General features: G+C 39.1%; 1 protein-coding gene across 1 annotated transcript; it reads left to right on the forward strand.

The window, feature by feature from the left end:
- The first annotated feature begins 1,606 nt into the window (after positions 1-1,606).
- Positions 1,607-2,545, forward strand: LOC133061353 (olfactory receptor 2L8-like). The gene has a single exon (XM_061149362.1). It carries the CDS (start codon positions 1,607-1,609, stop codon positions 2,543-2,545), a length of 939 nt encoding a protein of 312 aa, XP_061005345.1.
- Positions 2,546-12,406: the final 9,861 nt, after the last annotated feature.

Below are 12,406 nucleotides of genomic sequence, written 5' to 3' on the forward strand. Positions count from 1 at the left end.
ATTTTTCTTTGATAATATTAACTCCATTATTATTTTTATATGCATTTCTAGGAATGACTATACATATATATTGGTTTCCTTATATTACTTCTCTAATTCTCCTATCCCTTCAATATGGCAACATAATTAGATGTTTGTTGCTGTTCTATTTTAAATATTAATTCTAAAGGATTTTTTTCCATTTTGTGTTTGAAACTTCCCTTTAATCTTTTTATTATCTTTTTTGCTTAATTTGCAAAAGACTTTCTTACCTGTCTCTTTTACGTATCTAATGATATGTGGTTTAATAATATCCTATACTTCTTTGAAGAGATGTCATTTTTTTAAAGTGTTCTCTTTTTCATTTTTTCAATTATTTAACTCGCTTTATATTTGTATATGATTGTGTGTGTTTCAGTATACGTATATGTATGTGCACATATTCAGCTTTCTCTTTCACTTTTAGCAATTCCTTTAAAAGTCTGGAAAAAATTGGCTCTAGAATAATATTTACAAGTAAAACACAACATGCAGTGTAGAATTAATAAATTCTTAAAATATCACTGAGAATGCCTTTTCCAATATTCATTCATGAGAATACTTTCAGAATGTCATTTTCTGTTTTCCATTAAATGATTGACCACCTCTCTATTCAAAGTTCTTCTTTCAAAAGAACCTAGAATATTTCATCTCTCATTGTGGCATATGCTTCCCTGTTCCCTTTTAGTTTAGCACATGTCTATTTCTTAATCATCATGATAGGTTTTTAAGAAGGAGGAGATTATAAATATATGTACTTAACTGAACACACTCATCTAGAATTGAAAATAATTTTAAGTACAAAAAATGGTAAAAAATGAAATGAATACAGCAAAGCAATATAAGGCAATATTTATCAAATAATGATTAAAAAATAAAATTTATGCTAATGGGAGACATTGAGTAAATTCACAAAAGCTACAAGAGGCACATCTTATAGGTATTCAGATAAAGGGTCTACATTATCTATAGTATTCAGAATGTTGTTGAGGAGGAAGAAGAGAATGACTTTGTGTAAACAGTACTTAACAATAAGGATTCATCCTAGATTTCACAACGAATGAGCCAAATGATATTAATTGGCTTCAAATAAGCTTGATTTGACATTTCTATGTAAAAAAATTCTGAAGAAAGAAAAATATTAATAGCTTCCCATCATCAGCTGATACATTGATACAGTTTTAGAGGTAAGCTTTTGGGTTTGAATATGAAAGATAAATAATTCATTAATGGTAATAAATATTTATTTACAGAATTTATATAATGTATGCATTTGCATTGATGTCCTATGAATATATTTCAATTATGATATCTGATTTTGATGATACTTGAGTTCATGTCGGCAGTAAAAATACTAATCTTAATGATTTCTTAATAATTTTTTAGAAGTAAATTCGAAGATTTCTGGGAAAACTTTGGCAAAAAATGTTTGCATCTTAAACTTTCAATCTCTGGCTTAAAACTTAAATTTATCTTTTGCAAAATAGATAAAAATTCAGTTTTGAATTTTTATGACTGAACTAAATTAGTCATTTAAGAATAACTTACTGTTATGTCTGTCTTTAGGAAAAAAAAATATCAATGATTCATGGAAACCTATAATTGGACATCAAATGATTTCATCTTAATTGGATTGTTCTCCCCTTCAATAGTCGGCCTGTTTCTTTTTATTTTCATTGTTCTTATTTTCTTAATGGCATTATTTGGCAACCTGTCAATGATCCTTCTCATCTTTCTTGACACGCATCTCCATACACCAATGTATTTCCTTCTTAGTCAGCTCTCCTTCATTGACCTAAATTACATCTCCACCATTGTCCCCAAAATGGCCTCCAATTTTCTGTTTGGAAACAAATCTATCTCCTTCATTGGATGTGGGATTCAGAGCTTCTTCTTTTTGACTTTAGCAGTTGCAGAAGCATTGCTTTTGACATCTATGGCTTATGATTGCTATGTGGCCATTTGCTTTCCTCTTCACTATCCCATAAGAATCAGCAGAAGAGTGTGTGTGCTGATGATAATAGGATCTTGGATAATGGGCTCTATCAACTCCTGTGCCCACACCACATATGCCCTCCATATCCCTTATTGCAGATCCAGGGCTATCAATCATTTCTTCTGTGATGTCCCAGCCATGTTGACTCTGGCCTGCATTGACACCTGGGTCTATGAGTACACAGTATTTGTGAGTACCACCCTATTTCTTGTGTTGCCTTTTATTGTTACTGCTTGTTCCTATGGCCATGTTCTCTTTACTGTCTATCGCATGAACTCAGCAGAAGGGAAGAAGAAGGCCTATTCAACATGCAGCACCCACCTCACTGTGGTGACTTTCTACTATGCACCCTTTGTTTATACATATCTACATCCAAGATCCCTTCGATCTCCAACAGAGGACAAGGCTCTGGCTGTCTTCTACACCATCTTGACCCCAATGCTCAACCCTCTTATCTACAGCCTGAGAAACAAGGAAGTAATGGATGCATTGAGAAGAGTAGCTCAGAGACTCTGCTCTGTGAAAATGTAGACAAAGCTTTTTTCCATGCATACCAAGACCTGAGCATAAATCCATTCATCACTGTACAGTGATAAAAACATTACTTTATGCTTAACTGAAAGGATAAAAAATTTGAAGTGTCTTGTTAAAAAGAGGAAAAAGTGCCATTATCCTTTCTCAAATATAGTTTTTCCTTCAAAATTTTTTGTTAAATATGAAATATAATACAAATTGCAAACAATATTTTGTGTCACAATTTTATGCATAATAAAAAGTAATCACTATTTTCATGTGTCATTATTGGCCATGCCCAAACTCACATTTCTATGGATTTATTAAAATTTATACTTTTAGGAAATTTATTTTTTTAATGTAGTTGAAATTTTTTTAGTCAGAGATGACAAGTACAAAGTTTGTAGTTAATTACTGATTACTTTTAATTTTGAAATGAATCTTTCTGCTAATATTACTGAAGCCATTAGATGTATTTGTAAGTTATGAAAACCTTGGATTGAATTATTGATAAATTATGCCAAAGTGTAACTTTTAGCACATGTGGAACTAATAATTCAAATGGAGAGTTTCTTTTTCTAAAAAGTTCTCTTATAAGTCAAGTTTACTTCATCCATTCACACAAATCAGTTTCATGTAAATCTGAATTTAATTTTAAATATAGATTCACTCTGTGTCATCAATTATTTCTGTCAAATTTCTCATAATTTGTAGACTGTATATAGGAAACCAGAAGTATCGTGAGGTTTTAAATGCCTTTTCTTTAATTTTACCACCATATATCCAATTAGAAGGTAAATTGAGTTAAAATTTGCTAATGATTGTTTCCTATAATTTTGCATAAAGAAAGTATTGTTTTCCATGAATGATCTTTCATATTAATTTTAAAATCTTAAAATGTCATTTCTATTTCTAAAACTGTGGATATTTGATTTGTAATGTTGAAACAGTTTAAAGAAAAACAACTTACTTTCTGTACAATTTCATGAATGCTTACAATTTCCTGATGTGTTTTATTTCAATGACAATTTTTACACTATTATTTTGTTTATTTACTGAAAAAGTTGACTGCCTGAGCTCTTAGCATTTGTCCTGGCACTCTAGTTATGAAGTGATGTAGTGAATAATTTTGTACATGACAAACTGTTGGGCTTTAGGATGGAAGTTTAATTTGGTCCCTACCTCCACCATTGGTCATTGTTTCTTTCAGGCAAAGCTCCTTCTTTTCTCTTCTAGTCAGTGACCACATGTAATGTTGTAGTTGCATCTTCAGCTGCCCTTATCACCATCAGCAATCTGTACCCAGGTTTCAAAGTAGCCCATCCCTTGGTGTCCTGTGAAGATCTGAACACAGATGTATGTGCACACATTACGGTAGGCCAGGCCATTTGCTTCATATACTGCTGCCTGAGCTGACATAAACAGATCCTGCTACTGTGGATGATTAAGCATGTAATCATGCTCCTGCAAGGCAGGAGATGTGGGTTCGATCCTCTGGAGGAAGCACTGGCAGCCCAATCCATTACTCTTCCCTGAAAAATACTATGGACAGAGGAGCCTGGCAGGCTATAGTCATGGGGTCACAAAAAGTTGGGCATCACTGAGTTCCAAGCACACACACATGTACTGCCGCCTGAGCTGGCATACACAAGTCCTGCTACTGAACCAGAACTCTTTGCTGTGGCTGCCACCCAGTATAGTAGGTCTGCTCACACACATGTTCAGACAGAATTTCACATGGCAACAACAGAGCATTAATGGCAAAACAGAGCATTAAACAAAGAAAGCTTATTTCTAGGAACCTAAGCAAGCACACGTACTACATGCTCTAATAAATGCAGAATGAGTGAATAGAAAATGAATGGCATCATCAGAAAATGATGGTAATATCTGCTGTTTTGTCAGTTGCTATTATTGAAAGAAAATACTCTAAGGAAGTTTGTAACTGAGCACGAATGTCTATTCCAGACACTTCAACATGTCAGGTGGTAAACAATAGAATCAAGAGATATGTATCTATTGTTGGACCTGATGCTCTATGGCCTAAGGGAATCACATCATATCCCTGGACTTTGTTTGCTGAGAAGCAAGATAGAAGCTGGAAAAGACTGAAGGAAGGAGGAGAAGGGGACAACCGAGGATGAGAAGGTTGGATGGCATCACCGATTCGATGGACATGAGTTTGAGCAGCACTGGGAGTTGGTGATGGACAGGGAAGCCTGGCGTGCTGCAGTCCATGGGGTCGCAAAGAGTCGGACATAACAGAGTGACTGAACTGAACTGAACTGAAAGATAGAAGCAGCATACCCTGAATTATTGGTAAATTGCAGTAAAGAAAAAAAGTTGTTTTTTTTTTTTCTCTGCCCATCTAGTTCTTGGCTGAGCTATCCTCTATAATAAAAGTCAGGTTAACAGAAAAAAAAAAAAAGAAGTTTACTAACATCTATACTTCGTGTATACATGACAGAGACCCAGCAAAACTGAATAACTCTCTGAAATAGCCCAAGTCATTGAGACAGGAGGGCAAGCAGCTGGGCACAACCTTTAAAAAAATGACAGCCATTGATCAAAACAGTAAATGACAAAAACTGGCAGGACTTTTTTTTAATAGGCTTAAGATGGCAGAAAATTTGACATCTAGTAGACCCTGACCTTCAGTATTTGCTCACTGTCATACATTAGCATGCTAACTGACCATCCCCAGGGCACCATGACAGTTCTAAGGCTGACCATTAAAGGTCAAACTGTGACAAACCTAGACATCCCTACCCCTGTCCCCAAATAGTTGGAACAATCTTCTCAATTGTTAGTGTATGAATTTCCCCAACTCTAAAAACTAATCATATCCTAGGGCAGCTTTCTGAAATTGTCTATATTCTGCCTAGGTATATCTCTCTAAATACAAATTATCCCACTTTACTTTGCCTCACTCTTGATTTCTTTCCTCTGCAAAGCCAAGGATTTTCGCTTGGTGGCCCACTCCAGGAACTTGCCCAAGACCTGGGAAAGGATCGTTATCTTGCTCGCCCTTCTCCTGCAACACTTTCTGGCTAACACAGAGGGACCTCAAAGAGCATAATTTGGATCTGCCCATTGGGCTGGGACTCATTCATCCTGAACAGTGTAGATTCATGTAGCCCCTCAGGGAATCTGGCAGAATTCAGCTCTCTGGTTATGAAAGAACATGCCAAGCCCCAGGCAAAAGATTTCTTGCCTCAATCTTTTTTATTATCTTCTACTGCTCTCTCTCTTTTGACTCCGGAAGATCTACTGAGATGACCACTCAGGACTGCCAAATTAAGACTGTGAAGCAGGTAATTGGCAATCTGATTGTATGAGTTTTCTGTCCGTGGCTCCTCAAGCCTGATTTCCAAACCCTACTTTATCTTAGTCTCAGCCTTGTTCTAGGATACTGGAACCACATCAGGGAGCCCCAAAGAGGGGACTAATGACCTGGCCCTCTTCTGGTGCCTGTTGGGGTTCACAACCTCATTGCAGTTCTGAACAGAAGTCACAGATGAGCACTTCCCTTGAGAAGGTCATATGCTTTATTTAACCCCTGTGCAGAGGTCATGATCAAGCACCTTTCTTTTTTTTTTTTTTTTTCCATTTATTTATATTAGTTGGATTGTAGTGGTTTTTGCCATACATTGGTATGAATCAGCCATGGATTTACATGTGTTCCCCATCCTGAACCCCCTTCCCACCTCCCTCCCCATCTCATTCCTCTGGGTCATCCTAGTGCACCTGCCTTGAGCACTTGTCTCATGCATCAAACCTGGACTAGAGATCTGTTTCACAACTGATAATATACATGTTTCAATGCTATTCTCTCAGATCATCCCACCCTCACCTTCTCCCACAGAAAGCACCTTTCTTAAGAGCTTTCAAACCTCTAGTCTTGAAAGCATCATGGCTGTATAACTTCTTGTCTTTTCCTGGAGATCTTCATGCTGAATTTCTCTTATATCCTCCTTTTCTAGTTCCCTTCTGACTTCTTAGACTGCACATTCATCCTTGAGCCTCCTTACCAGCTTTGCAAGCAGATCGGATGGTGCCTTGGTTTTACTTCTGTGAAAAGGTAAGCCTCGTTTGGCTCCCTTCAGGTCAAACTGCTATTAACCTGAGCCTGGTGGGTCATAAGTCCATGGGGTCATAAGGAGTCAGACATGACTGAGTGACTAATACTAACACAAGTAAGTGCTTTTAACCCTGTTGGATGCCTGATTCAACAATGCTAAGCTAAAAATCACAAGGGCCAATCCTGAAGGTGACTTTGCATTGTATTATTATCACTGTGTTGCCTTGTGTTCCAGTCTTACCCTTCAACTCTATTTGTTTCTCTTTTTTCTTTCTCAGAGAGCACTAAAAGATAATCTGCTTAGTTGACTCAGGGTCTAAGTCTCCTCCTCCTCCTCCCTCTCTCTTAAGGATGGAGGCCTTGGACTCAGATCACTTTCATTCCCACTGGCTTTTGTTCTTCTCCTTGACTAATCCAAGTGGTTTCCCAGGCTCACCACACAGAGATGGAGACCTCACCATTGTCTTTGCTGAGCAGACCTTTTCTTATGGCTGGTTGGCTGCAATCCCCCTTTTTTATTTTTTTCTGCTTAATTGAAAACTTTTTTTTTTTGGCCAAATTTCCTACTCCAGAATCAGGGGCTATCATGGATCCAGTCAATTAAACTACCTGTAAAATTGCTGTCAGGACTTATTTCTATGAAAGTCCTTTGAGGACGTCCACTCACTTAACTTTCTGGAAGCACATTCTCTTCTTATATTTTTAAGATTCAAGGACAACAACTAGAAACACAGTTATGGTAGGTAGCCCTAGCCCCAGTACCACCTCAGTGTTACTCTCCCTTGCAAAAGCTTATGCAGGGGCAAATCTAGAAAATATGGATCAGAGGCACCACCCAATGGAGAGGGGATTTGTTTTAAATGCAACTGGGAGGGCCACTGAATGCCCTCTGTATGAGAAAAGTCCACTAGGACTCTATCCCCCGTGATATGCAAATAAGAGGGCTGTCAGGGTCCCTGCATCGATTGGAAGAGAATATCCAGATGTGAGGCAAAATGAAAGGAGAATAAAGTTTATTGGAGCAGGATTTGTGCAAGGGGCAGAGGGGAAAGCACTGCCGGTAAAGTAGGTCAGATTCCTGACAATCAGGGAGAGCCAACCCTGAACGTGGGTCATTGATCTGCTTTTATAATCAGGGGACAAAGGAATGGGGTAAGGGGTCTTGTGAGTCATTTGCTGATTGGATGAGTTACATATACATTCCCTATATGAAGCACATACACATTCCCTATATGAAGTAGGAGAAGAGTGGGACAAATACCTTTCCTTATAAGGGGTTGGAGGGGGACCGACTACGCTACTGAGGAGTGCTCAAAAATTCCACAATGGTTATAGCATGGCAGGCAGGGCAATGAGAGTCTGCTTTTCTCTCTTCCTATATTCTGAGACCCTTCATGCTCATCTTGTTCTTTTGTCCTCAGGGCACCACAAGGAACATTGGAATCAGACTGCCCTCGGTCCCAAAGAGGATTCAGGGCTCCCAAACTGATGAAGATCGAAGACTGATGGGGCTTGGCACCATCCATGGCTCCCCCAAAACAAATGTCATTTCCCTAAAGAAGACTTGGGTAATTCTTGATGTAGCAGGTAGTAAAATTTTTTCTCATTAATACATGGGTTACCTACTGTGTACTGACTGATTTCCCTGGATCATTGTTCTCCCAATCATGTATGATAATAGGGATTAATGGATGGCCAAAAACCAAGCTGTTCATTTACACTCTCAGCTGCTTGCTAGAGAATTTTATCTATGCATTTCAGTTCCTGCTCACACCTGAATGTCCCATGGCCTTGTTTCAGAAGGGATTTGCTTACTAAACTTCAGACAATACCCTGATTTGGATATCTTCATGAAGAAGGCATCCACCAAGAAAAACATCATTCTGGACCACGGGGACCTTTCTCAGTCTTAAGCCAGGGGAGGTTTCCATTATAACCCATATTGTTTCTCAAATGAGTCCTACTCTCTGGACAACTGAGATCCCTGGCAGAGCTACTAATGTGCCACTGGTTCAGATCTCATTAAAACCTGATTGCTGGGGCTTCCCTGGTGACTCAGTGGTTAAGAATCCACCTGCTGGTGAGGGAGACCTGGGTTCGATCATTGGTCTGGGAGTATCCCACATGCTGAGGGGCAACCAAGCCTGTGCACCACAACTACTGAGGCCACATGTCACGAATATTGAAGCCTGAACACCTTAGAGCCCAAGCTCCATGTAATAAGAGAAGCCACTACAATGAGAAGCCCACATGCCACAACTAGAGAGTAGTCACTGCTCTTTGCAACTAGAGAAAGCCCGCTCAGCAACAAAGGCCCAGCACAGTCCCCCAAGAAACTAATGCTGATTACTCATGGGGGAAAAATGACTGTTTGAGACCCGAGATCCAAGAATGTGGTCAGTTCAGTTCAGTCAGTCGTGTCTGACTCTTTGCAACCCCATGGGCTGCAGCACACCAGGCTTCCCTGTCCATCACCAACTCCCAGAGCTTGCTCAAACTCAAGTCGGGATGTCATCCAACTTTCTCATCCTCTTTTTTCCCCTTCTCCTCCTGCCTTCAATCTTTCCCAGCATCAGGGTCTTTTCAAATGAGTCAGTTCTTTGAATCAGCTGGCCAAAGTATTGGAGTTTCGACTTCAGCATCAGTCCTTCCGATAAATATTCAGGACTGATTTCCTTTAGGATTGACTGGTCAGATCTCCATTTAGTCCAAGGGAGTCTCAAGAGACTTCTCCAAAAACACCGTTCAGAAGCATCAATTCTTCGGCACTTATCTTTCTTTACAGTCCAACTGTCACATCCATACATGACTACTGGAAAAACCATAGCTTTGACTAGATGGACCTCTGTTGGCAAAGTAATGTCTCTGCTTTTTAATATGCTGTCTAGGTTGGTCATAGCTTTTCGTCCAAGGAGCAAGTGCCTTTTAGTTTCATGGCTGTAGTCACCATCTGAAGTGATTTTGGAGGCCCCAAAATAAAGTCTCTCACTGTTTCCATTGTTTCCCCATATATTTGCCATGAAGTGATGGGACAAGATGCCATGATCTTAGTTTTCTGAATGTTGAGTTTTAACTTTTTGTTAAGCCAACTTTTTCACTCTCCTCTCCCCAAGAATGCATCTGATCTTTAATTATCAAGTTCTTAAAATATGAGCTGTTTCAACCTTGCCAAACTTTGTGTAAAATCTCCATTCTGTCCATAAAAAAGAAAATTGAGATAATAAGCTTATCTAAGACCTGAAGGTAGTTAATGAGGCAGTGGTCACAGTTTACCAGACAGCCTCTAATCCATGCCCCATATTGGCTGAAGTCCTGGAGAATGCAAATTGGTTCATAGTGCTAGACATAAGAGACAGTTTCTCTTGCATTCCACTGCACCCTGACTTCCAAAATCACTTTCCTTTTGAGTGCACAGATTCAACATCTACTAATAGCATGAATGCCTCCACTCTGTGTGCTTATGATGAAATTCAGTTTTTAGGGTGCCCATGGGTTAGAAATGGAATGAACTAAAATTTTCACTAAAACTTTCCTGGTTACCTTTAGAAATGGAACCACATGAGGCTATAGGCAAAAATCCAAAACAAAGGCCAAAATGAAGGCTATAATTGGAAAATTTATTAAATCCAAGGAGAATAATCAGAAGTGTTTATAAACAGATTATTAAAATTAGAGGCCATTGGCCAGGCTAAATTGATCATAGCTGATATTCAAAGCCTGATAGGGATTTGTGGGGGGGGGGGGGGGGGGGGGCGGCATTTATTCTAAACTAAATGTTCAAAAACAAAACATCCCAACATTGGTGAATGGGTTTGTCAGTCCTTGATCACCAACTCTTTGAGAAAACAAAACAAGCAGACAAACAAATCTGCAGTTAGAGAGGCCTAAAGTGAAAAGCACAATGTTCAATTAAGGGTTTTCTTAATCATACAGAATCTAGAAATGAAGCAAAATCTGTCTGTGGTACAGTGACTTAAATCAGCTCAAGCTCAGTGTGTATTGGCACATTGGTCATCTTTGATTGTTTCCATGTAACCAAAAAACATGTATATCTGAATCATTGGTTAGATTTGTGGATGATTATTAGTTTCCATGATTCAAAATTAATTTTGAGTAAGGTCCAGTCAATCCTAAAAGAAATCAATTCTGAATATTCATTAGAATGATTGCTGCTGAAGCTGAAAATCCAATACTATAGCCACCTGATGAGAAATGATTTACTGCAACCACCTTGAATTGACGCTGAGAAACATTGAAGGCAAATGCAGTGGGAGGGTTGAGGGCGGGCAGAAGATGTAGGTATGTATGCATGTGCATCAGTTCAGTTCAGTCACTCAGTCGTGTCCGACTCTTTGCAACCCCATGAATGGGGTCCATCACCAGGCCTCCCTGTCCATCACCAACTCCCAGAGTTTACACAAATTCATGTTCATCGAGTAGGTGATGCCATCCAGCCATCTCATTCTCTGTCGTCCCCTTCTCCTCCTGCCCCCAATTCCTCCCCGCATCAGGGTCTTTTTCCAATGAGTCAACTCTTCACATGAGGTGGCCAAAGTATTGAAGTTTCAACTTCAGCATCAGTCCTTGCAATGAACACCCAGGACTGATCTCCTTTAGGATGGACTGGTTGGATCTCCTTGCAGTTCAAGGGACTCTCAAGAGTCTTCTCCAACACCACAGTTCAAAAGCATCAATTTTTCGGCGCTCAGCTTTCTTCACAGTCCATCTCTCACATCCATACATGACCACTGGAAAAACCATAGCCTTGACTAGATGGACCTTTGTTGGCAAAATAATGTTTCTGCTTTTTAATACGCTATCTAGGTTGGTCATAACTTTCCTTCCAAGGAGTAAGCATCTTTTAATTTCATGGCTGCAATCACCACCTGCAGTGAATTTGGAGCCCCAAAAATAAAATCTGACACTGTTTCCACTGTTACCCCATCTATTTCCCATGAAGTGATGGGACTGGATGCCATGATCTTAGTTTTCTGAATGTTGAGCTTTAAGTCAACTTTTTCACTCTCCTCTTTCACTTTCATCAAGAGGCCTTTTAGTTCCTCTTCACTTTCTGCCATAAGAGTGGTGTCATCTGCATATCTGATGTGTGTATATATACATATACATATAGCACCATATATGTATGCTATCCATAAAAAAGAATAAAATAATGTCATTTATAGCAATATGGATGGACCTAAAGATTATCCTAAAGTAAAGTAACTAAGGCAGTGAAAGACAAATATCCATATTTATATATGCTTGTATATGTTTCCAAGATAACTTTTTAGAGACATTTTTGAACTGTAGTGTTGGAGAAGACTCTTGAGAGTCCCTTGGACTGCAAGGAGATCCAACCAGTCCATCCTAAAGGAGATCAGTCTTGGGTGTTCATTGGAAGGACTGATGCTGAAGCTGAAGCTCCAATACTTTGGGCACCTCATGTGAAGAATTGACTCATTGGAAAAGACCCTGATGCTGGGAGGGATTGGGGGCAGGAGGAGAACGGGACGACAGAGGATGAGATGGCTGGATGGCATCATCTACTCGATGAACATGAATTTGTGTAAACTCTGGGAGTTGGTGATGGACAGGGAGGCCTGGTGATGGACCCCATTCATGGGATCGCAAAGAGTCGGATACAACTGAGCGACTGAACTGAACTGAACTGAATGATTCTCTACTCCTCTCTGTTATTTTTAACCTTTTCATTAAAGCATAGAATAGTACTTTTCATCACTTTATACAATGAGAGATAGAATTATACTCAAGTCTTAGTACTCATGCAAAAACTTTGT

This window comes from Dama dama, chromosome 9 (genome assembly GCF_033118175.1).
Source record: "Dama dama isolate Ldn47 chromosome 9, ASM3311817v1, whole genome shotgun sequence".
In the NCBI taxonomy this organism is placed as follows: Eukaryota; Metazoa; Chordata; class Mammalia; order Artiodactyla; family Cervidae; genus Dama; species Dama dama.